This window comes from Culicoides brevitarsis, chromosome 1 (genome assembly GCF_036172545.1).
Source record: "Culicoides brevitarsis isolate CSIRO-B50_1 chromosome 1, AGI_CSIRO_Cbre_v1, whole genome shotgun sequence".
NCBI lineage: Eukaryota > Metazoa > Arthropoda > Insecta > Diptera > Ceratopogonidae > Culicoides > Culicoides brevitarsis.
In genome coordinates, this window is record NC_087085.1 from 13,664,880 (window position 1) to 13,688,441 (window position 23,562).

The following is a 23,562-nucleotide window of genomic DNA, read 5'->3' on the forward strand; positions in this document are numbered from 1 at the left end:
TGCATAATAGAATAAACCGAGGAAGAAACAAATCTCATGAGAAAACGTGTTCAATAATAAGATGTGAAAAATCATATTTTTGGCTTTTTTGACGTAATGTTAGGTTTACGGGCATACCTTTCTTAGGAAAAAAATGATTTACTTACCTTTTATGAAAAACAGGCCAAATAAATAATTCAAATAATTTTGAGAGAAATTTCGCTTCAGGACATTCTTTTTTTGTTATACTGAAGATTTAAATTAAAATTATTAAATTATTTGAAATTAATAATTACTTTTGGAGAAAAAAATCGAAATTTTTTAATTAAAATTTTTAAATAAATATAATTTTTGTAAAAAAAATCGAAATAATAAATTATTAAATAAATATAATTTTTGTTCGTTATAATTAAGCTTATATTTTAATTAAATATTTTTGATATATTTTTAAAATAAAATAAAATTTATTAATTTTTAAACTTAATTTTTTTAAAATTATGTGTTTATTAAAATAATTTAAAAAAAAATATTATTTAATTATTTGAATTTTAATTGAATAAAATTTCTTTAAATTAATAAATAAATTAATTAATAAAAATATTTTTTTTATTTATGAGATAATTAAAACTATCACGTAAGTTTAAAGGTTAAAACTGTAAAAATTATTCTAACTTTAAAAATTTTTTTATAAAATTATCTGACCTGTATACTTCGTTCTATCCGTAGAAAGATTTTTTGTTTTCAAAAAGAGAAATTAATTTTTTTAAGAAAAGAAATTTTTTAATTAATAAAATTGACATATTTGGGAAATTTTTCACGAAATTTTCCATGTATCTCTGAATTTTTTGATCCAAAATTTTAACTTGACTTAGGTACTGAATAATAAATTTAAAAAAATTTTATTTTTAATAAAAATAATTAAAATAATTAATAAAAATAATTTTAATAATTTATTTTATTAAAATTTAAAAAAATGAATTAAAAAAAATAATTTGTAAAAATTTAATTTTTGAAAAATTTATTAATTATGACACACAAAAAACTTAACAAGACAAAACTTACCATTAAAGCGTATTTTTACTCCTCACAAAAAAAAAAACAAAAAAATCACTCACTCAAATATCGATTAATGCCCCGTTGACGTAAAAGTTAACAAAGTACGTACTTAATCAAGCCAATTATTCATATATCGAACCTTTTATTAATAATATTACGATTTATCCAATAAGGTACCAATCTATAAATATTTTGATAGCAGATGTGCAAACAACAACAACAAGGACATGTTATCCTTAGGAGGTGCTGTAAAACCGTTACGTTCGCTATTTTTCTCTCTTGCTGCCTTGTTTGTGTTTGCTCTATCGATAAAATTTTATATTCTTCATGTCGATGTTCGACGTGTTGTAAGTCAATAAGTGCTTGTGGTTGGATAAAATTTGTTTGTTCAACAATCTGATTTAGCGTGAAAAGGAACACACTCGACGTGAAAGGTAATTTATGACCGAAAACAAAAAAAAGGACATAAAATATTAACTTCACGTCGTTTTGTTGCAATGAATAGGACAAAATTATATCAAACACTTTTGATCTTATATCAACTGTTAACTTTTATTATTATTTTATTCGAGTTCAAAAATTTTTTTTTGTTTGTTTATCTGAGTTAATCATCAAAATTGTCGTTTTTTTGCTTATTTGTTAGTTTGGACTTTATTTTTGTATTTTATTATAAATTTCTATGCGATTTTAATTTTTTTTTTTTGTAAAAAGGAGCCAAAAATCTCGAAATATATTTCTTGTAGTTCTTAGATATTCAAATATTTTTAGTAATGGTGTCTAAATTGATTTTTACTCTGCTACGTGTAAGAACGACGACTATTGTCTGGAAAAAAATTTGCTACTTTTCTAAAATTCATCATGAAGACTATCGAACGCATTGATCATCTTTGAAGCGAGAAAAACGTCAGATTTGCTAAGCATCTCCTGGATCGTCAAAATGTTGTCGTGATTTGTGTCGGCGACCATAAACAAGTTTTGCGCCTCCTGATTGGCATGTCGCGCATTCCGCGGATCGATATATTGCAGTAACTCGTCGCGACTCACATGCCCATTCCCATTGACATCGATAAATTTGACAAATTCCTCGCGACGCTCCTTAACTGACGCCTTTGCGAGACGCGGCATGAGATTCGCATCGCTCGGCAGTGCCTCGATAAATTCCTCCACGGACAACAAGTCATTACCATCGACATCTAATTGCTTCATCAGGTCTTCCACGGTATCCGACAACCGTAAGTCACTGGCCTCCGGATGTTTGAACAATAAAAATTCCTTTTCACTCAGCGTCACAACGTCGTTATCGTACTTGGCTGCCTCGAGCCACAACGCTTTGTCTCGCATGATTGCTTCCTTTTGTTTGCGCGTCAACAAACTGTGCTTCTTCTCGTTGTGATTGTTGATGTACTCGTCTTTGTAGCCGTGCTTCTTCAGGAAATACGCATGATATTCGGTCCACGTGAGGAAACCGTCCTGCGGATCGGCATCTATGGTCTGGAATGCCTTGCGATTCGACTGTTTGGCATTACGTATGTGCTTGGCAATGTTTTTTCCAATGTAGTCTGATAACTCGTTCGTTGTAAGGACATCGTCATTGTTGAAATCGGCACTGAAACGAAACGGGCGAGATTAAAACTTTTTAATTGCCACATAAGTTGCACATCAAATTCAATAGAGGACAACTTTTAATGTCTTTTCGAGTGAGAGAGACAGACATAAATTTGAATAAGAGCCCAATTTGGGACAACTTTCGAGCCAACTTTCTCAAAATTTATCATCTTATTTTTTTATGAGTTCATTTTCATGCGAAAAAACACATTCAACCCCGAAAAAATGTTACACCCGATCCATGTACGAAGCAATCAAACTTTTATATGTCCGTAATTTATTCAGTTAAGCTCATCATTTATCACATGGGTCGTGTTCTCGGTGTATTTTTTGATTGTTTCCGATTAATTTTTTATGAGAAACATAATTTTTTCTATTAAAAAGGATACTTTTTCGCCTTACCTTTTGAGTGCGTTCACTATTAAATTGGTCTCGGCACTCCGATTTGTGCCCAAATGCTTGATAAAGTCTGCCGATAATTGCTTCGGGCTCTCGTAACGTCGATGTTTTTGTTCTGTATCGTCGTAAAAGCCCGTTTTGTGTAGCGTTAATGTACGAAGTGTTATTACTAGCATCGCAAATATAAATATAATGTAGAGGAGGAACGGGAAAAAGTGTGAAAATCGGGGAAATGTGAGGGTTCTATTTATTTTTCTCAACCATCGTTTATCACTTTTGTTGCTTGTGTTGTGGGTGAAGAACCAGTGAAATCTGTCATCCACCGACATCCTGATTGCCGATTTTCTTTGTTGCGTTTATTATTGTTGTGTCACTTTTGTCACTATTTTTGCTACACATTTATTTATTTTGTCTCAAAAATATCTTCCGCTTTGTTTCGTTTGCGACTAAAATTCATTGCATGTTTGTAATATTTCCTAAAATACTTTTTTTCCTGCAATTTTATGTCACTAATTTAATTTTTGTCTAAATTTCAGCGTTGTACAAAAAATATTATCATAAAAAACGGAGCCGTGTGTATGTTTGAGCAAAACAAATTACTAATATAGAATGAAAATTGTAGTAAAATGTTGTGTTTCCCGAAGTTGTGTTTCTACAAAGAGGATAAATTCGGAACCACTTATGTATAATTTGGCGCATGCGTTTGGCACGGAACATAACCAGGGGTAACAATAGGCTGTCAACGATATTTCTCCCCGTGTCTCCCTAAATTGACGATTTTTCGATGAGAAATTCGCAAAAATTTGAGCAACCCTAAAAATTCCCACCATAAATTCGGAAGTAAAGTGCCTTGTACTGCCGTGATAAAGACAATGTATCACATTTAATAGCACAGATGCTCTTAACAGCTTTCAAGTAACGCTGAAATGTTGCTGCCGTAACACTTTTTTTTCGTCGTCGTCGTCTTTCATCCTTTCAATAAGAGTTCAAAAGATATGCTCTCTATGATTAAAAAATAATCCCTTTTTAACGACAAAGGATTTGCTTTACGCAGCATCATGATCCTCAAAAAAAAGTCATCCTTCTTCATCTTCAGCTCAATGAATATTTTAAAGATGACACAAAACTAAAAAAAAAAAAGAAAAAAATGTGTCTTTTTGTGTGTCATCATGCAATATTGAGGAATAATAATCAAATAAGCAAACTTTTTGGCACATTGATGTCATTTAAATTCATCTCTCTCTCTTTTTCTGCCTAAAATAAAATAAAATAATGTGAGACCAAGGTTGCGATGTACTACTATTTTTTGTTCGTGCCGATGTAGTCATGTGTTCTGTGGCATTGCAATGCTTATGACAAGTAACTGCTTCTTCTGCATCGTTGGTGTCTTATTTATTAAATAATAAAATAAAATTTCGTGTAGAGTTGAAAAAAAGGCACACAAAAAAACACACACGAGCGAACATTGTTGATGCAGTGCGGAAGAAGATGTCTTACAATTTTTGAGGCAAAGGCGTGATTGGAAGAAGGAAGTTGATGGTAAAAGCGTATTATTTTTTTTTTGTGGAATTTCATTTTTTTGAAAAATTTTAAATAAAAAAATTATATTAAAAATTATTAATAAAATATTAAATATATAAAAAAACTTATTACTATCATTACTATCAAAAAAAACAAATTTTGTGAATTTTTGGTATTTTTTTTAAATTTTTTAAACAATATTTTAATTGAAGTCAAAAATTGTATAAAAATATATATTTTTTTAAAGAAAATTTAATTTTTTTTGTGAAAAAAATTGAGATATTAAGAGTCGAAAAAAACTTTTAACTTACATTGAAAATAAACAAGTTACGAAACTGAAGCTAAAGTTAAATTATAAATAAAATAAAATTAATTAAAAAATTTTTAAAACTATTAATATTGAATTTTTGTCCTATTTAAAAAAAAAATATGAAAATTTAAAAAGAATAATTTTTTAGAACAAATTTAAAATTTTAAAAATTTTATATTAAAAAAAAATTTGCAATCTCAAAAAAATTTTAATTACAAAAAAAAAATAAACAAAAAAAATTAATAAAAAAAAATTGAAAAAAAAAATCAAAAAATTATTTTAATTAATTTCAATACAAAAATAATTTTAAATTAAAAATTTAAAAAAATATTTTTGATAAAAATTAAATAAAATTCAAATTAGTTTTTGTACTTGACTTAATTAATTGGTAATTATTTTATTATTATTATTATTTATTATTATTTTTTTTTTTTTGTAATAAATCAACTAAAACTGAAAATAATAGACGTCAAAAACTTTCAAGAAGCAATTTTCCTTCTTTCCAAAAACTTACATTCTTCACATGTAGCTAATGTTAAATATTCGTACAATTTTCATGTGCAACTTCGCCAAACAAGAGTAAATCTTGTGACATATTGTAGACAAGGGAATTACACTGAACTTTCGTTGTTTGTTGAAAATTTGTTAGAACACAAAAAAAAATGGGAGGAAAACTTTCAAGAAGTTGTTGATCGAAATTCAATATTTCCTCTACATATTCAATTGTTTTTTTTTCTTGTGCAACTATCTGTTGAATGTTTACTCGGATTGAATTATGAGATAAACGCCTCCTTTTCTTTCAATTTTGTTACAATTTCTGTATTTTTTCTTGTCAATTTTCTCTTTAAAAAAGGATTTCTTTCAATTCAATTAGTTAATTACGGTAACTTTTTCTCATTTTGAGCACAAAAAACTTAATTAATTCTAAAATTAAGGAAAAATTATCCTCTAATTACAATTGGGAATACATAACGTTCCCAGAAATTCATGGCATCAGTGATGGTTTCATTGGCATTTGCTGAATCGTATTCAATGGAAATTGTATTGACGACTTTGGTACGAGGATATTGCGGATGGACGACAAAAATGTACATTTTCTTGCGTTTGGTGATGTGCATGATGAAATTCCATTCATTGATCTCGGCTTCGTTGAATTTTCCCGAGTTAATTCGTTTGTACATGTCCATTGAATCTGTTGTCTAAGGAAAAAATTTCAGAAAATTTTAAAGAAAAATAAAATTTTGATCACTTACGATGATTTTGTAGACATACAAGTCAGAAATGGCATCAACTGTGGCAGAAAACACGGGAAAATCTGATCTTATGTACAATCCGCATTCTTTGATGCGGTGATCGGGTGTTGTCCAAAGTTCGCGAATTGTGTTCAGCACTTTTACTTTCAACGCACGAGTATCTGATGTCTCGGAGCGAGTCACTCGAGCAGCGTAACCAACAATTTTGCTCAACAAAAAGTCATTTTCACGCGTTCCCGATCTTTGGGCGCTGTGAATAAACTTTTCCGTGATGCGTCCTTTAATCGCCGCCTTCCATTCGATCGATCCGCGTTTCTCCATTGGCAAAATCTCGTTCGATTGCTCGCCCATTTCATTTGAACAGAAATCCAAAAAGGCATGTGCGACGATTACTTGACCTGGATTCAACTCTTTCATGGATTTGGCGAGTTTGTAGAGATCGAAGACGGGCTGCGATTGTTCAGCGGGAGCGGGAGTTGGCGGCGTTTGAGGTCCTCGATGTTGTTGTTGATGCGTTCGACGACGATAAGGGTGACTTGCACCTGAATGTCGATTGGAACTCGGAGACGGGCGATTAACTGAGCAACGAGCATTGTTGAAACTTACTCTGACCGGCGAGCGGAGGTTCAAATTTTGACTGAAAAAACAAAAATTGTTAACCACAAATTCAGAAAAAGTCAAAATAACTCACATTTGCATCGTGAAACTGAAATTCAGATCAATTTGCATGTCCTTGCCTTGATTTTCTGCCATTTTCGAGGAAATATTGGCAAAATATCGCCTAAAATTGACCAAAAAATGCTGAAAAATGCCCCGCGTCTTTCTCTTATCAACTGAATCGGTTTTTATCGGTAATGTCCCGTTATTTTTTTGAATTAGCGTGAAGGCGAATCACTTTCATTCGTCTCATTTTTTAAAAAAAGAAAACGTTGATCGGTAGGAAGTCACGTGACCAAGTTCAACAAGAAAAAAAGGCTTATTTTTATTAATTTACTCAAACTTTTATTATTTTTTTCTCTTATATTTTAATTTCATTCACAACAATTCCATTTAACACTCTGTTAAAAAGTTTTAAAAGCGAAAATGCTTTATTACGGTTTGCGGATAAGCTCTGGAGACAATTTTTTTTAATTTTAGAAATTTCCTAGCTACAATTTATCTCTATTTTTCATAAATAACATGAAATTTTCGCTAAGTTGATATTTTTGCCATGATTTGTCCATAAATTTTACAATATAAGGAACTGAATGTTCAAGGGACATAAAATTAAACTCTTACAAGGGTCACTTAGGAGCTAAATGCGTAAATATTTGGACATTTTAATTCATTTTTTAAAATATTTTTTTAGGTGATTACATTGATCGGTCACTCCTTGACGAGGATCTGGTCGTCTTTGCAGCTCTTTCTGACTTTTTTGTCCTTGGAAGGGATGAATAACTTGAAGACATTGCTCTTTCCTGAAAGAAATTTGAAAGAAAAATTATTAATTTTGATTTTTTTAAGGATTTTAGAAAAAAAAATTAAAAAAACAAAAGGAAGGAAGACAAGCATGGATTTTCATCACAAAGTTAAAGTTATTGACGGCTGTCGTTAATGAAAAAAAAACTAAAACTACATTGGAGAAGGGAAAAGTTTCAAGGAAAATCTCTCTACGGGGATTTTTGGCAGTCACTCTCAAAAAATCAAACGGAACACACCTCCTTCGAAAATGAATCTTGAATTTTTTTAATGAAAAGATGAAGTTAAAAAAGCTCAGCAAGCAATTTTTTTATGCGCTGATGGCAATCTGTGAGAAAGAAAGTAATTTTTTTCATTAAAATTGATGATCATGAGCTCTTTTATCTCAAGCAGCAGCGATAAATTGTTAATCAACGATTTTTTTAGTCATTCAACAAATGCAGGATGTCTTTTTTTATTACCGGGCTTCAAATTCGGGTTTCGCGAGGTCCATCTTCATGCGAATCGTCTTTCGTGTGGTCTGACTTGAAGATTCCCGTGAATGATGAGAAAAGCCCGCCGCCAGATCTGCGTTTTTTCTCTTTGTTCAAGCGATCGGAAGGTGCAGGACGCATCGGAGGCTTGCCAGCATCGGGATTCGTGGATGATTTGGCTTGAAGAGGCGGCGGAACAGGAGCTTTTCCTTTGCCATGAGAGATTAAAGTGGGTTTCTCGAATGGTTTTTGATCAGAAACGTTCGTTAAGGAACTAGCTTTGGCAAGATTTGATTGTGAACCGGTCAAACTTGAGCGACGTGATCCAATTTTGTTCAAAGAATTTTGCGAGGAGGAAGTTTTAAGCGTTGTAAGAGCGATTTGCGAGTTGGAAATTGTTAATTTGGATTCAATGACGATTTCTTCGTCGCTCGCGGGATTATCTGAGGAAGTACCTTCTTCTTCCGCATCCAAATGAATGACCTTCGGACCAATTTGGATGTCTTTCGGTAAGTTAATGTCGTCTAAATTCTTTGATTTTTCAATATTTTTCGGTTCAACAGTGACCATTGAGTCAATTTCAGGTTCCAACAATGAACTTTTTGTCAATCCATCTGCCAGAGTTTCAATTTTTTCCAACATTTGTGCAGTCCAATCGGGATTTTCGATCACTGTTGAAGCAGTTGGTTCTGAAATCGTGATCGAACGATCATCGTCGTCGTCAATTACATCCAGGAACTCGTCTTCTTGTGGTTTTAAGGTAAAAGCTTTCAATTCTTGCTCGACAGTTTCGAGTCTTTGTTCGATCGGTGACACGGAACGACGATGCGGAGACTCGGGAACAGTTAATTCAGGACTATCGACTCTGCGAGGTACTTCTTTGATTGTTTCAAGAGGTTTTGTTTCAATTTTCATCGAAAGTTCTTCGGATTTCTCTCGATTTTTCTCATTTTCAAGCCATTTCAGGAACAATTGATACTTTTCCAAGTCTTGCGGGAGAAATTCTCTTTGTTCAAACGATCTTTGTCTCAATTGCACTTCGTCTTCGTCTTCCGAGAGGATTTGGGGTGTTTCGTCATAATCAGAAATTAAGTCGTCAGGGAACTTTTAAGCGATAAATTTGGAAAAATAAGTTGATTTAACGAAAAATTTGCAGCTACAACAGAAAATTATTGAAAAATCTCCCTAAATTCTCACCTCAGATCGATTTTTGGAACGAAGTCTTGTCTTAGTCGTGCTCGAAATTGATCCTGCTCGACTTAATCCCGGTTCAGCACTCGAATATCCCGAACTGATGTTGTCTGAAGAGCGAATGTAACTAAAAAAAATCAAAAATTATCATAAAATCCTTGAACTTTTAACAAAAACTTACTCATAATCCACTCCCTGATCACCCATCGATCGTTTCATCTGCAAATCCAACTCAGGAAAGGACATTTCCACGTTCGGCCTGCCTCTCATCGGATTGTTTCGCGTTTGTGATCGCAACATTCTCTGCTGTTGCTGTTGTGAAAGTCGAACTGTAGCATCAATGTCATCTTTGGATCTCGGCTGTTCGGGTTCTGATAAGTCACTTAAGCTGTAACTTTTGCGAATTGTTTGCACCAGGCCTCCGCCTCCCTGTGAAATTGAAAAAAAAAAATCAAAAATTAACAAATTTTTTAAAATTTTAATGAAAACAGGAAATTTCACACAAAACTTACCTGCGAAAATTAACAAAAACTTTTAACGTGAAAAAAGAGAAAGCTTTAGTGCAACTGCGAAAAGTTGTTAAAGGAAAAAAACCATGCAAGTGTTTGGTTTTAATGAAATTATGAGCCCTATCGTGTTAAAAACAAAGAAAAAAGCTAAAAATCTTAAAGTAAGTACAAAATTTATTCGATGCAAAAATACTTTTGCTTACAATTTCACTTTCTTAACAATATTTTAAAAGTTGGCTGGCAAAATTTCTAACAATACTTGATCTCCGAGAAGAGAAAATCGATCAGACTTTTAAAAAATTTACTTAAATCTACTGAATTTCTTAACTAAACTTGTCGAGAGATCTCAAACAAGTGCGTTTTTGTATTAAAAACTATAAAAATTGTGATATTCGAGTTTCTTAGGTACCCGTGAAATTTTTCCCATTTCAATTTTTTTTAGCTTTCACTCTCGACATCGACCTCCATCGACGCTTCCCGGATATTTTTGCGAGCACGCACCGCTGCCGCACGTCCCTTTCCGCGTTTCGTCGCTGCCGCCTGCGTTTTGCGTTTCGGAACCGCGCGAGCCCTTGCTGCGCTTCCCGAATCAGATTCCCCGCGCAAAAATTCGTGCTCTTCCGACTCCGATTCCAGCTCGTAAATGACATTCTCGTAGCCGTTCACGTGAACTTCTTCGCCGGAATTTAACGCGGAATCCATCGAAAAGGAGCGGTGCATTGCCAACGTCGTTTTTTGGTGATACGGTGCATCGGTGGCGTCATTTCCATTTCTACTAAGACCTACGTGATTCATGCCGTTGGGTAATGAATGCGCTGATGACATGAGTGCCAGGTCAACTTGACCCTTTTGGAATGCCTGTAAGAGGTTTTTGTGGGTTTTTGTGTGTTATGACAAGTGTTTTTTTTTTGTGTTAGATACAATTTTGGAAAAAAGCTCGCCAAAAAGTCATGCAAGAGAACCGTTTCCGTGTGGAAAAGTGAGTCACTTACCTTGATCGCTGTCTGCATGATTGCCGTTGTGGCTTTTGATCCGAGCTGAAGGACTGCGGTGTATCCTTTTTCCTTCGCTTGATTGATATATTCGTCAATTTCCTGCAAAAATTCCATAGATAAGTCGATATTTGATGAAAAAAGACATGTACAAACCTGTTCCCGCTTCGTCAACATCGGATGAACGAACTTCCGGTAGAGGGTCGAGCTTCCTTTCGTCGCTGGCGATAACAACCAGATCACGAGAATGACTTTTATTTCGTAATAAAAGGGAAACCATGACAAAAATATGTCTGTGAATGTCTCGATGCATGTAAAGAATGCAAAAACGATCCAATACATCATCCATTTGACCTGAAAAATTATTTTAAAAATTATTTAATATTTTAATTATTTAATATTTTTTTATTATTTATTATTTATTATTTAATTTTTTTTAAAATTATTATTTTAAATTATTTTTTTAAATAAATTAATTAAATTTAAATTTTAATTTAATTAAAAATTTAAAATTAAATTTAATTACAATAATTAATTTAATTAATTAATTTAATTTTAGTTTAAATAAATTTTAATAATAAATAATTTAAAAAAAATTTTTTTTTAATAATTAATTAAAAAATAAATTACTCACATATTCCTTGACATCTTTTGTCCTTACAGCCTTATATGATGCATAGGCGGGATAAAGGGTACCAAAAACTAATCTAAAACCGGGATAAAGCAAGAGTTGACTAAATGTTCGAGGTAGTATAAATATGACCAATAATGCAAAAATGCCCGTTCCCGTGACACTGAAGAAAAAAGGCAACGGCGTAAGGGCGACAGTCTCTAAAACGGGCTTCAATATGAGCCAAAGGGGCAGCACCATACTCGCTAATCGACTCAAAGCCGTCACTGGATCTTCTTTCACGGCAACTTTTTCATCGCGATACAATTCTTCGATGTAATTCGTCGTTTTTTGTTGCTCCAACGGATACCGAGTACGATACATTTTTCGATATTGATGATAATTGTTGAAATAAAACGCGTTATTAGCACTTGGTGATGATGATGATCTCCGTGGCTCACTTAACACATTATATTTTTCTATTAAATCATTGATACTGCCGCGTCTAACGAAACGTCCTGGTTGCACGGCGACTCTGTAGTCACTGCTACTTCGGTACATTTTTATTCGAAACGACTCTATTGTTCATGTATTAGACACGTTCAGTCGAGAAATTACGTTTCACAATTTTTTTTATCCATTTTGTGTTGTTTATTTATATTTTTAAGAAAAAAAAAACTTTTAAATCACAAAGTCTCTCTCTCTGGTGCGTGCACAAAACAGCTGAAGGAAAATTTATGGCAGACACTGCAAATTCTGTACTCTAAAAATAATAATTTTTCTACCGTTAATTGACGAGTTTCACTCTCGTTGCGGGTTAATTAAAAACAACATGAAAAATTCATCCCATTAGACGGCATTTCGCAACAATCTCATAAAAAGCGCACATTTTTAAGAATATTCAGAAAATCTGGCGTCGTCTTCTCTAAGTATTTATTGCGATTACTCGTGTCACTTTTACATAAATAAATACGTTTAATTTTGAAAATTAGTTTTAATAAATAGAAATAATTATTTATAATAGAAGACGAGAAGCGCACAGAGTTTATTGAACCAACATGTAATAAAAATGCGTTTTGCAAAATTTTAATATTATTTATTGTTGGTTGACCATTTTAGAAGTAAATAAAGTACGGTTTCCGTTCCTTATTCGAAGTGCGGTTAACGTTTTGTTCGTTGTTCCAGCAAACAGATGAAGCATGTCTCGATTAATTAATTGAAATAAACGGTCTTTGTACAGTTTGTTTTAATTTGTGTGAAAATTCGTCGTGTTATTGGCGTAGGTTGAAGGAGAAATTTGTCGCGAATGTCATTGTCAATTATAATTCTATCGATTTTTGGGTTGAATTTTGCTCATTTTCACTTCTTGGATAGTGTTTGAGTTTAGTGTTGTGACCTTTATTTAGATTTTTTTTTATTTTTTTTCAGGAAATAAGGTATCATAATTTTTTAAAATTTAAAATTAATTAATTTTTTTTATAATAAATAATTAATTTAATTTTTAAAAAATAACTTTTTATAGAAACTTAAAATATTTAATTTAATTTTTAATTTTTTAAATTTTTTTTTTATTTTTTTTAAATTTTAATTAAAAATTTTATTAAATAAAATTAAATTCAATTTTTTTTTAATTTTTCAATTTAATTAAAATTTAAGTGGAAATTGAATTAAAATTAAATTAAATTTTAATTCATATTAATTTTTTAAATAATTATTTTTAATGAATTTTAATTTTCTAATTAATTTTATTTAACTTATTTTTTTTTTAATTTTTGTGAATTTAAAATAAATGATTTTTTGAATGAAAATATTTAAAAGAGCACTTAGAAAAATTTATTTTTATTTTTAATCACTATTTTTTTTCAGATTTATTTATTTAAAACATTTTTACTCAATGCACCTGCGTAAAAAATATGAGGTTTTCTTTCGAAAGAAAGTGATTTTCCACAGAAAAATTCTCTTAAATTTCTCAAAAATAACAAGCAACTTCCTACAATAAAAAACTGTACAAAAAACCGCTGCACTGACCACAAGATATTTATTCGCACAAATTATTTCATAATAAAAACATTTCTCACATAATTACATCAAAGCGCTCGTTTATCATAACATCGCATGTTTTGAATTGTTATTGATCGCATATCAATTATTATACACTTAAATTGCATAAAAACTTTTTTTTATCAATTTTCTTTTAATTTTTATTAATTCACCTTCTACTGAAAAAAATCACAACTTTTGACTCACTTGAACTTTTATTCACTGAACTATCTTTTTTTTTAATTCTTTTATCGTGAGTTGTAATTTATGCGTTCATGAACGGTACTTGTAGTAAAAAAAATAACTCCTCATATTCAGTCACGGTCGGCGTGTCGTGGAATTACATAAAAATTAACATAAAATATCGGTGAATCGAAACAGAAGTTGGTCGTCGTAACATAAATGCGTGATAATTCATTCATAAAACTTTGGAAAAATTATTTTTTTCACTCTGGCGCCGTTTTTTATCCAATTTGTGGTTTATTTCCAAATTAAATTGCTGTAAAATTCACACTTGCTTGAAACTTTAAATTTATTTCGGATTCATGGATGTTGACTTTTTGTTCTTTCGGATGCTCTAGATAATATTTACAAACAATAAACAAAAAAAGGGGTGTCATGGCAACTAGTTTCATTCAATTTCTGCACCCAAAAAATTCGAATTTCAGTCAAAGTGAGGGAATTTCTGTGAAGTACAGCAAAATGAATCATTCGAATAATCTTTTTTGCAACACATATCATTTAAACAGCATGACACAACCGAAAAATGTTTATAAATTAATTTCATTAGTTGCTAAAAATGTTGTTCTGATGCCTCCCACACGCGTGATTTTTTGCCGTCTGTGAGTTTCGGGGCACAAAAGTTCAAAATTAAGGTGGACATTTCATGATCGGAAGTTCCGAAACATCAAAAAGTGGTCGATTTCACGTTATGACACATATTTTTTTCGAACGTTATGGTCATTTGAATAAATAATAATAATTTCACTTCACTGAAATTCGTGTAGCATGTGCAAATTTTTTTGTTTGTCCGAATCCGTAATAATAACTCGAAACAAAAATTATCACCCATCCGAACGAATGAAAAAAGTGCGAAATAAATTTCTCTTTGTTACATTCGTTAAATAAATAAATTATTTAAGATCTAATTTCTTCCCGCATTAAAGAACTTTTTTTATTTTGGGACTTCAATTGTGTCGTCAGCCCACGTTTCGCAGCGTCAAATGAATCAAAATTAATGTTTCGTAAATAAATTTTAGCAGTAACAGTATATTTTGTGCGATATTTTGTTTTACCGGTTGGCGTGTGTCAAGCCGACATCCAAGGTTAAGGTTGAGAAAGCAAGTAAGACTTTTTTTTTGGATTTAAGTTTTTTGGTTGTAACAAGTGCAATGAACTCGATTCGGAATTTCAAAAAAAAATTGTTTGATGTAAAATTTAGTAAAATTAGCACGTGTTGAGATAAGATTAGAAATGATGAGGCCCTAAATTCATAAAATATGTATAATTTTGATGATAACGAATTTATATTAAATTCAGATTTTTTGATAAAATTATTTTTTTTTGAGTGAAAATTGCGCACTTTTTTAATGAACACAAAATAAAATATTTTTTTTTTTAAATTAATTAAAATTATTTTAAAATAATTTATAATTTTTAAAATTAATTAAAAAAATAATATTTTTAATTAAAAATTAATTTATTAAATTTTTTTTTAAACAATTAAAAAAAAATAATTAAATTTTCAATGAATAATAATATTTTTATATTTTTTATTTTAAATTTAATTTGATTTAATTTAATTGATATTGAATTAAATCAAATTAATTTAAATTAAAAATAATTATTAAAATATTAAATTAATTTCAAAAAATTTCCAAGTTGACTTTAATTAACTATTAAAATATTTTTTAATTTATTAATTAAATATTTTATTTTAATTTTTGATTTTTTTTATTTTTTTAAAATATTTTAAATTTAAATTAAGTTTGAGTTAAAATTAAATTATATTAAATAATATTTTAAAAAGTTTTTTTTAAAATAAAAAAAATAAAATAAATTTTTTTAAAAAAATCATTCAATATAAATAAATTGAAAACATTTTTCAAAGCTTAAAAAATTTAAATACAAAAAGTTCCATCATTCAAACTATTCGTTCATCTCGTTCATCATCATCATCATGTCACTGACTTATTACTTTTGTTGCCAAATAATAGTCAAACATAAAAAAAATAGTTTGATGACACTATCTATTACGAGAGATAGTCATCATCGCTTATTCAATTTTTTTTATGAAAGTTGAAAGTTTGCCATTCAATTATATTAATTTTGAGTCGAAACTTTTCAATTATTTTTATAAAAAAAAAACATTTTCGGTCTAGTTCATAACAAACAATTTTAATCAAAAAATCCAAACAACTTCGAGGAAGTGAATCATATTTTATGATAGTACTACCTTTAAATCGCATGAACCGTGGTCATGTCTTCGTACAAGACATCTAAAAATAACTTCATACCCTATGATTTCTCATAGAAAATCTTTTAAATTTTTCAAACTTTGTCACGAAACATGACACACTCACTTTCAGTATCAATTTTCGTTTGAAGATTTTTCATGAAAAATTTTAAAAAATATTTTTTTCAAATAATTCTTCAGTTCAATTACAGTATATGAGTCAATTTTACTTGCCAAATTCCAATAAAATTTTTAAAAATAAACAGAGAAAATTCCAATCTGACCCAAATAAATATTCAATTCATCATGTTATTTTTTTTTCAGGTCCGAATATACACAAAAAATACGGAAAAAATCTCTCATTAAAATTCCATTAAATATTTTCCGCGAAAAGTTTTTACACTGTACAATAATTACCGTTATTCTAACGCTAAACTACAAATTTGTGACGAAATTTAATCATTGCGAGTGCACGATCCGATACAAACTGAGAGAGATCGCGCTGCATCATCGTTCGTACGGAAAAAAATAGACAGTCGCTGTGTGAAAAACGTTTTTCCCCATTGATTTACGGAGTTAGAGCAGCATGTGTGTGCCAGAAATTGATTTAGAGAGGAAAAAAGTTTTGAAACAAAGGTACGTCCGGACTAACATTTATTTTATTGTGTTAACACATTCGTTGATGTTTTTTTTATAAAAATAGCTCAGATTTACAAATACGACGACGACTGAGAGACTCTCACATTCGTTTTATTTTTGTAATTCATATAAACAAAAAAAGATGAGATAATTACATGGTGTTCAATTTTTCTGTAATTGTTACAAATATACGCGAGTTAAATGCCTATAAGCAGATGTGAATATTAATCAACCCGTTTCGTCGTGCAAATGAAAAAAATGTTGAATTAATTGTGCGGCAAGCAATTTTTCAACGTCTTGAATTAAAACAAATCAAGCGGAGAATTTTTCGTCGATGAAAAACCTTCAAAAATGCGGTAATTCACATGAATTTGTATGCAGAATTAAAATTTATAAGTAACTTTTACAAATATGGGCACATTCAAGGGTGTCGAGTCCAAGTTCAAGACAAATTCATACATGGCTCGTTTGTAAATATTGCCGCTGGACCAAAAGAACGGACCAAAAGTTGATGATTCATTAAAGGAGGCGACGTCTTGGCAAATCACGAAAGTGCTGCGAGTGTTAAAATAGGCAAAGTAATTAAAATTGCACTTGAAATGGACAATTTATGACTTTATGATGCTTGGGAGAGGTTAAATAAGTAGAAATTGAAGAACAGAAGGAGTGGAGGAGGCGATTAAGTCATTAAGAATGATGTAATTTGCGATATGTTGAGTGAATTTGCGAGTAAATTGTGCTTTGATTTGCTTTCTAAGTTGAACTCCCACAGAAGCACACGAGAGTCAATGACATTGCACGATTAAAGTAACTGAAGAAATGCCTTCGGGTGTCGTCTTTGCAGAAATAAGTCGAAAAAAGTGAGTTTGGTTGAGATTTTGATTCAAAAAGTATCAATTTTTAAGATAACTTTTCATAATTTTGACTCAAAAATTTTATTTTTTTCAGAAATTTCGATCTGGCTTACTACATCTGGCTTCAAAAAAAAAACCAAAGCTTGAGCTTTTTTCAATTTTTCAACAAAAATTAAATAAATTTTAATGATTTTTTTTCAAGAAATTTAATTTAAAAAATTTTTTTTCTTTGAAAATGTGAATTAAACTACAGCCTTAAAGCTCAAAAATTATCATTTTTCAAGGAGTAACAAGGAGTAAGTAAATTTTTTAAAATTTATGTAGAAAAATTGTAAATTTTAATTATTTTTTTTAATTTTTTTACAGATAAATCAAAAAAATGGAAGTAAACTTCTAAAAATCTATTCCAATTAATCCAAATCAAGCATATAAAATTCATGTATAGTACTCTAAAGAACAAATTTTCTTCGAAATGTGGTAAAAATTATCTCAAAAATGAGCTTTTACGCTCCTTAAGACTTTTTTCGCTTAAAAAATTTTCATCCAATATGATCTCAATTACTAAAAAATCCAAATTTGAAGCATTTTTTCAAGTCTTATTCCTTTAAATATCAAAAAAATTGTCTCCAAGTCCTCAACATACCCTTGAAACTCATAAAATATCAATCTCCATTAAGCACAATCAATGCTAAAAAAACCTTTCACAACATTTTTTTTTATCAATCTATCAACAACATCTCAAATTTATTTCGCGGCACACACAAAACGAAACAGTAACACAAAAAAAACTATCTACAATATGCTAACATGTTAGTTAATCGTTGGTTATTGACTGTATCACCATTTAAGGCAATTGATTTATAATGCGAGTCATAACAACAACATGCGTATATCTCCTTCATTCATTCAACTTTGCTCGATTGTCGACATAAAGACTTTTATTCTTCTATTTTTACGTGATTTTTTGCTGCTTAAATGCACAAATCTTGTCAAGTCACTGGAAAATTGTCCATTTCCTACAATTCTAAGCGCAAAAGCAAGTGACTTTGAGTTGGATGTGTGAATAATCTTCTTAAATTTGCATACAGTAATAATAATGTGTGTATAAATTTAGAATGGAGTCATGACTCCTCTTTGTTTCAGATTTTATACTTCTTTCTTTGTCTCTATTCGAGTGTTTCGAGTCACAACACACGTCCATTTAATTATCTTCATCATGTTCGTTGTTGTTGTTGTTGCTGCTGTAGTTTTTGTTATGTTTATGTAGTTTTATTCATCGATCCACATCTTTTTTATCACAAACACGTAATAAGTAATTCTCCTTTTAAAATTTTTTCTTCCTTTTAAATCCTTTTTAAAAACAGGTAATGACAAGTTTTTGCATCATTGGTCAAAATTGCGACAAAATTCATCTATTTTTGAATTGATGTAGGTCATAAATTTTGAGCTTAAGATACTTACATCACACATCTTGATAGTAAAGCCAGCATTTTAATGGGAAATCTCTAACATTTGAATATAAAATTTATCTACTACGGCTATCACACTAAAAAATTATAAATAATTTAGAGCTTTTTGAGATGTTTCTTTGCTTTTTTTCTCGGCTGCGGAGTTTCACAATAAAAAATAACGCGATGAAACTACGACGAACGACTGAATTGAACTGAGTTAAAAAGTTTTTGTTGTTGTTTGAGAGGTATTTCTATGATTTTTGATGAAATTTGCTCCAATTTGGATGTCTGAAATATTTTTTTTTCAAAGAATTTTTTAAAATTATTTGTTCAATTTTGTTAATTTTTAAATTGAAATTTTAAGAATTTTTTTGATTTAATTTTAATTAAATAATAATTATTTCGAACCTTTTATCTTACAAATTCTGAATTATATGAATTTCTGAAAATAAAAAAAAAAAAAAAAAAAAAAAAAAAAAAATTATGAAGTGATTCTAAACTTAAACAAATTTAAGACCGTTATATTTTTATCAAGATTTATTTTTTAATTTTAGTTTTTATTATTTTAATTTTATTTTTTGATTTTTTGAATTAAAAAAATCATCGAAATGCGATATAAAAAATTTATAAAACCAATAATTTTTATTTTTTTTTTCAATAATTTTCTCTTAAATGTTTTTGAAGAATAATAAAAAAAATTTCTAAATTTAAAAATTTTCAAAAAATATTGAGATAGACCCAAAAAAGTAATTTTTTCAATAAAACTTTTAATTTTTTTTTATTTATTCAATAAAATTTATTTATTTTTATTAGACTTTAATTTCGGTAAAATAATTCGATATATTTAAAAATTAATTTAAATTAAATTAATTAAATTTTTATTAATTCAAAATTTTAATTAACTAAAATTAATTAATTAATTTTAATATTTTTTATAGAAATTTCAAGAAAAATGCGCTTTAGTCATTTTCCCCGAATTTCCTTTTATCTCGACAGCTGACTTTGACAGCTAAAAATCCGTTAGTTCTGTCAATTTTCAGCCAATCCGGGAAAAGTGCATCGTTTTCTAACACGCTGATTGGCTCTCGAATGTGAAAGTTTCGGATTGGTCAATAAATCATTTTCCAATGTTTTCGAGTGAATTGGTAGCCAAAAAAATATTTAAATTATTTAAATAATCATCGCAATCAGCTCTTGATCAATCGACGATTGTCATGTTTGTGTGTCGTCTGTCGTAGTTGGGGACACATTGCACGTCAATTTACAAGCAGAAACACTTGCGGAGAAGAAATATTTTCGAAGGTCGTCATCGGGGATTTTTTTTTTCACGAGATAAAAAAAAAGTCAAATTTGTAGTTCAATAAGATAAAAATTTTTGACAATAACGATGAATATCGAGGAAAATCGCTTAGCCTTACTCGAAAATTGGTCTGACGTCTCGGGAATTTCCGCACAAGAAATCGCTGCAGCTGGCTTCTACGCGACACGTAATGGCAACGAAGTGCAGTGCTACTGGTGCATGGAGAAAGTGAATTCCTGGCAGGAGGGCGACAACGCACTCGAAAAGCATCGTCAAATTAGTCCGGGATGCCCGTTCATCGTGAATCCTCGTTACTGCGGCAACATTCCAATCGCCAGCGATATCGATTTCCAAGATGAAGCAACGCGTCTCGCGACATATCAAAGTTGGCCCGTTTCCTTCATTGAGCCCACGGATCTTGCACGTGCCGGTTTCTACTACATCAATCGTTCGGATCAGGTGAAATGTGCGTGGTGTCATCGTGTCATTGGCGAATGGGAAGTTTCGGACGACCCAGTTGTGGAACATCTCAAATTTTCGCCCACATGCCCCAAGGCACTTTCGTTAACGGAAGCCTCGGAAGTGTCAGATCAGGATATTGGGATTCAACCCGTGAAACCACCGAAATTCCCGAATTATGTAACCTTAGCATCGCGAATTCGTAGTTTTGCCAATTGGAAAATCGATCACATTCAAGATCCGACAACGCTGGCAGAGTCGGGATTTTATTACTGCGGCAACGATGATCAAGTGATGTGCTTTCATTGCGGCGGCGGGCTGTTTCATTGGGAGGAAAAGGATCAACCGTGGTACGAACATGCTCGTTGGTTCCCGACATGTCCATTTTTGCAGCTCCTAAAAGGTCCGCAATACGTTCAAAAGATCCAGGAAAGGCACAAAAACGATCCCCAAGCAAAAGCGAGACAACAACAAAAGACAACTCCCGTGCAACCGACGATGACTTTGGATCAAGCGATGGATACGGAACCCGTACAAGCATGTTTACAGATGGGATTAAGCATCGGACGTATTAAGAGCTTAACAAAAAGACATCTAGAAGCAACAGGACGCCCCTACGAAACGACTCAAGCACTTGCCGAGAGTATTTTGGACGATCAACGTGAAGCGGAATGTGATGACGATGAGAGAGCAGCAAATTCCCGGATTTCCTTACGAAGTGTCGTCGCCAATACCTTATGGTCGGTCCTTCAAGCGAGCTCCTCGTCGAGTAATGACACGGAAACGCCCCAAGTTGGCGAGTTTGAGACCCGGGGACGCGAAGAACACGAACAACAAATGGAAGCAAGTGGCACGACGAGTGAAGAGGCAGCTAGTTTGAGTCAAAGTAGTGACACAATATCCAAAGAAACGGAAGAATTGACGTTGGAGGAGGAGAATAAACGTTTGAAAGACGCTAGAGAATGCAAAATTTGCATGAGTAACGAAATTGGCGTCGTTTTTATTCCGTGCGGGCACTTAGGTAAGGCTTAAAATCCAATTTTCATCAAAAAAATCAATTTTTCTTTTATTTTTTGCAGTTACTTGTGTCCAATGTGCTTGGGCAATGACAACTTGCTGCATGTGTCGCTCCGAAATCAAAGGCCGCGTTCGAACATTCTTACCTTAAGTCAATCAAGCAGCACGAAACACGTTAAATTCTTGCCTCGAGTTCAAAAATCGACCATTTTACGCTTTCAAATGCTAATTTACTTAGCAATTCGCGTCTAGAGATCTAATTATTACACATTAGAGTAGTACTATAGTGAATTGTGTGAACTCACAACGTTAAAAAAGTTCATAGAATCACACAAAAAATTTTTTTTAGGTGTTTGCAAGTCAAAAAAAAAATCCTTTTTCTTTAGAGTTAATTCGCAATCATCACAAAAATTCTATTTTTATTGAGAGAGGGCAAAGTATTGAGAGAGAAAAAATATTAAATATATTAAATTATACGTAAAACGTCTAACAATTAGCGGTAAGGAACAAAAAATGATAATAATCCGACCTAAATATTTAGAAATAAATGTCATATTTATTCAATGTTGAAAGAAAAATCATCGTTTTTTGTACAAACAAGGCTTAAGACTGAAAGTTTTGACTTTTGAAGCAACTTGTTTCGCATCCGTTTGCTTCTTAAAGTTGAAAAAGTAGAAAAGTTTGTCATTCGTGTCGGTATTTTGCAATGTGAATCCACATTTTTCGACGTTAGCCACGAAATATTTCACGTTATCGAAACGCGAAGCAACCTCAGCGATCTTTAAAGTGCCTCGAGGCTTCAAAACGCGATTCGCTTCCAAGAGGAAATCCTTCAAATTTGTGCCCATGAGGGAAAGACAAAAGACAGCAACATCCACAGACTCATTTTTGAGCGGAGTGTGAGCCATATCGCAAGCAATGACTTCGGGCTTGGCAGCTACCAAGTCAAGGGAATAAACTTCTTGGGGGACTTCTGCTGCTAAACGTGCCTCGCCGCACCCGAAATCCGCGATAATGTTGTTGACTGGAAGTTTTTTGATGCTTTTGATGATGCGATCGAGCGGATTTGAGGGCCATTGTTGCACTTGTTGTCGATAACCTTCGTGATATGCCACAAATGCTTGCGGATCTTCGTCAAACATCTTTTTGGCTTCGTCCCCTTTGCATTTGTACATTTGTTCGTTCATGTAGCGGAAACGACTGCCTTTGAGACTGTCAATTAAATGACTTTTAAAGTCTTTTCCGTTGGCATTTTGTGATTTTTCGGGTATTTGAACGACTTGTTTTGGGGTATCGACTTCCATTTCGTTGTTTTTCTTCATTTTCTTCTTGGGTTTTTCGACAGTTTTCCATCCTTGGTCTTCATCTGCTTCCATATTGACTTCTTTTGCCTTGTCGAAGGCAGATTTGGCAATGACAGCTTTTCTTGGTTGTTGAATGGGTTGTTTTAAACGACGTTCGAACGTGTCATCAGCTGAATCTTCATCGTCGCTTAATTGACGCTTCCTTCCGCGATCACTTAAACCAAAAACATCGAAAGTATCGTCGATGTCATCATCGGTTTGTGGAGGAGCACGAACAAATTTTCCAACTTGATCCCCATTTGTCTCCATTTTATTCCCATTTTTACGGTCTAACAGGCGTTTGGCTTTCAAAATCTTGCGTTTTGCCTTTTCTTCTTGGGCCTTCTTGCGGTCTATGAGGAATGGAACCTACAAGAAATTTGTTAAAACTTTAATTTCCTTAAAATTTCGAACTTACCTTCTTGACTCTGAACTCCTTTGAGAGATCCGGAGCATCGTCATCCCATTTGGGCACTTCAAATAGTCCTTTTTTCGGCATTTTTAAGGGATTTTTCATGAAATTTCAAGAAATCATGCGGTTTTGTTTACATGAATTAGCGTGAGGCGAGACCGTCAGGTCCATATCCTGTTTGGAGCCACCAAAGCGGAAGTGCGGCGACATCCTGAACTAAAATTGAGTCGGCTGAA

At 31.7% G+C, this 23,562-nt stretch overlaps 5 protein-coding genes across 5 annotated transcripts; 1 reads left to right on the forward strand and 4 right to left on the reverse strand.

Annotated features, from left to right (window-relative positions):
* Positions 1–1,638: 1,638 nt before the first annotated feature.
* On the reverse strand, positions 1,639–3,422 carry LOC134827271 (45 kDa calcium-binding protein). The gene is made up of 2 exons (XM_063839851.1): positions 3,043–3,422; positions 1,639–2,641 (listed from the first exon to the last, which is right to left on the reverse strand). Exons 1-2 carry the CDS (start codon positions 3,366–3,368, stop codon positions 1,882–1,884), a joined length of 1,086 nt encoding a protein of 361 aa, XP_063695921.1. The 5' UTR covers positions 3,369–3,422; the 3' UTR covers positions 1,639–1,881.
* Positions 3,423–5,362: 1,940 nt separating this feature from the next.
* On the reverse strand, positions 5,363–6,961 carry LOC134837174 (uncharacterized). Its single transcript, XM_063852529.1, has 3 exons — positions 6,815–6,961; positions 6,124–6,760; positions 5,363–6,069 (listed from the first exon to the last, which is right to left on the reverse strand). Exons 1-3 carry the CDS (start codon positions 6,874–6,876, stop codon positions 5,812–5,814), a joined length of 957 nt encoding a protein of 318 aa, XP_063708599.1. The 5' UTR covers positions 6,877–6,961; the 3' UTR covers positions 5,363–5,811.
* A 168-nt stretch (positions 6,962–7,129) lies between these two features.
* LOC134836938 (uncharacterized) lies at positions 7,130–18,982 on the reverse strand. The gene is made up of 8 exons (XM_063852229.1): positions 18,806–18,982; positions 11,381–11,453; positions 10,903–11,100; positions 10,747–10,848; positions 9,427–9,674; positions 9,252–9,372; positions 8,043–9,158; positions 7,130–7,580 (listed from the first exon to the last, which is right to left on the reverse strand). Exons 1-7 carry the CDS (start codon positions 18,832–18,834, stop codon positions 8,049–8,051), a joined length of 1,881 nt encoding a protein of 626 aa, XP_063708299.1. The 5' UTR covers positions 18,835–18,982; the 3' UTR covers positions 7,130–7,580; positions 8,043–8,048.
* Positions 18,983–19,932: 950 nt separating this feature from the next.
* LOC134828333 (death-associated inhibitor of apoptosis 2-like) lies at positions 19,933–22,095 on the forward strand. Its single transcript, XM_063841269.1, has 2 exons — positions 19,933–21,575; positions 21,634–22,095. The coding sequence occupies exons 1-2, from the start codon at positions 20,183–20,185 to the stop codon at positions 21,720–21,722; spliced, it is 1,482 nt and encodes a 493-aa protein (XP_063697339.1). The 5' UTR covers positions 19,933–20,182; the 3' UTR covers positions 21,723–22,095.
* Positions 22,048–23,474, reverse strand: LOC134828341 (ribosomal RNA-processing protein 8). The gene is made up of 2 exons (XM_063841282.1): positions 23,333–23,474; positions 22,048–23,283 (listed from the first exon to the last, which is right to left on the reverse strand). The coding sequence occupies exons 1-2, from the start codon at positions 23,429–23,431 to the stop codon at positions 22,150–22,152; spliced, it is 1,233 nt and encodes a 410-aa protein (XP_063697352.1). The 5' UTR covers positions 23,432–23,474; the 3' UTR covers positions 22,048–22,149.
* Positions 23,475–23,562: the final 88 nt, after the last annotated feature.

Bases quoted from the DNA above. Each gene is read 5' to 3' on its own strand.
- LOC134827271 (XM_063839851.1), bottom strand. From the start codon at position 3,368: ATGTCGGTGGATGACAGATTTCACTGGTTCTTCACCCACAACACAAGC. The intron at 2,642-3,042 runs GTAAGGCGAAAA...GTTTCGTTTCAG, and splicing joins ATAGTGAACGCACTCAAAAG to TGCCGATTTCAACAATGACG.
- LOC134837174 (XM_063852529.1), bottom strand. From the start codon at position 6,876: ATGGCAGAAAATCAAGGCAAGGACATGCAAATTGATCTGAATTTCAGT. The intron at 6,761-6,814 runs GTGAGTTATTTT...TTGTTTTTTCAG, and splicing joins TTCAGTTTCACGATGCAAAT to TCAAAATTTGAACCTCCGCT. The intron at 6,070-6,123 runs GTAAGTGATCAA...TTTTTTCCTTAG, and splicing joins TGTATGTCTACAAAATCATC to ACAACAGATTCAATGGACAT.
- LOC134836938 (XM_063852229.1), bottom strand. From the start codon at position 18,834: ATGCTGGCTTTACTATCAAGATGTGTGAT. The intron at 10,849-10,902 runs GTTTGTACATGT...GAATTTTTGCAG, and splicing joins TGTTGACGAAGCGGGAACAG to GAAATTGACGAATATATCAA. The intron at 9,159-9,251 runs GTGAGAATTTAG...ATCGCTTAAAAG, and splicing joins GTTCCAAAAATCGATCTGAG to TTCCCTGACGACTTAATTTC.
- LOC134828333 (XM_063841269.1), top strand. From the start codon at position 20,183: ATGAATATCGAGGAAAATCGCTTAGCCTTACTCGAAAATTGGTCTGAC. The intron at 21,576-21,633 runs GTAAGGCTTAAA...TATTTTTTGCAG, and splicing joins TATTCCGTGCGGGCACTTAG to TTACTTGTGTCCAATGTGCT.
- LOC134828341 (XM_063841282.1), bottom strand. From the start codon at position 23,431: ATGAAAAATCCCTTAAAAATGCCGAAAAAAGGACTATTTGAAGTGCCC. The intron at 23,284-23,332 runs GTAAGTTCGAAA...AATTTCTTGTAG, and splicing joins AGGAGTTCAGAGTCAAGAAG to GTTCCATTCCTCATAGACCG.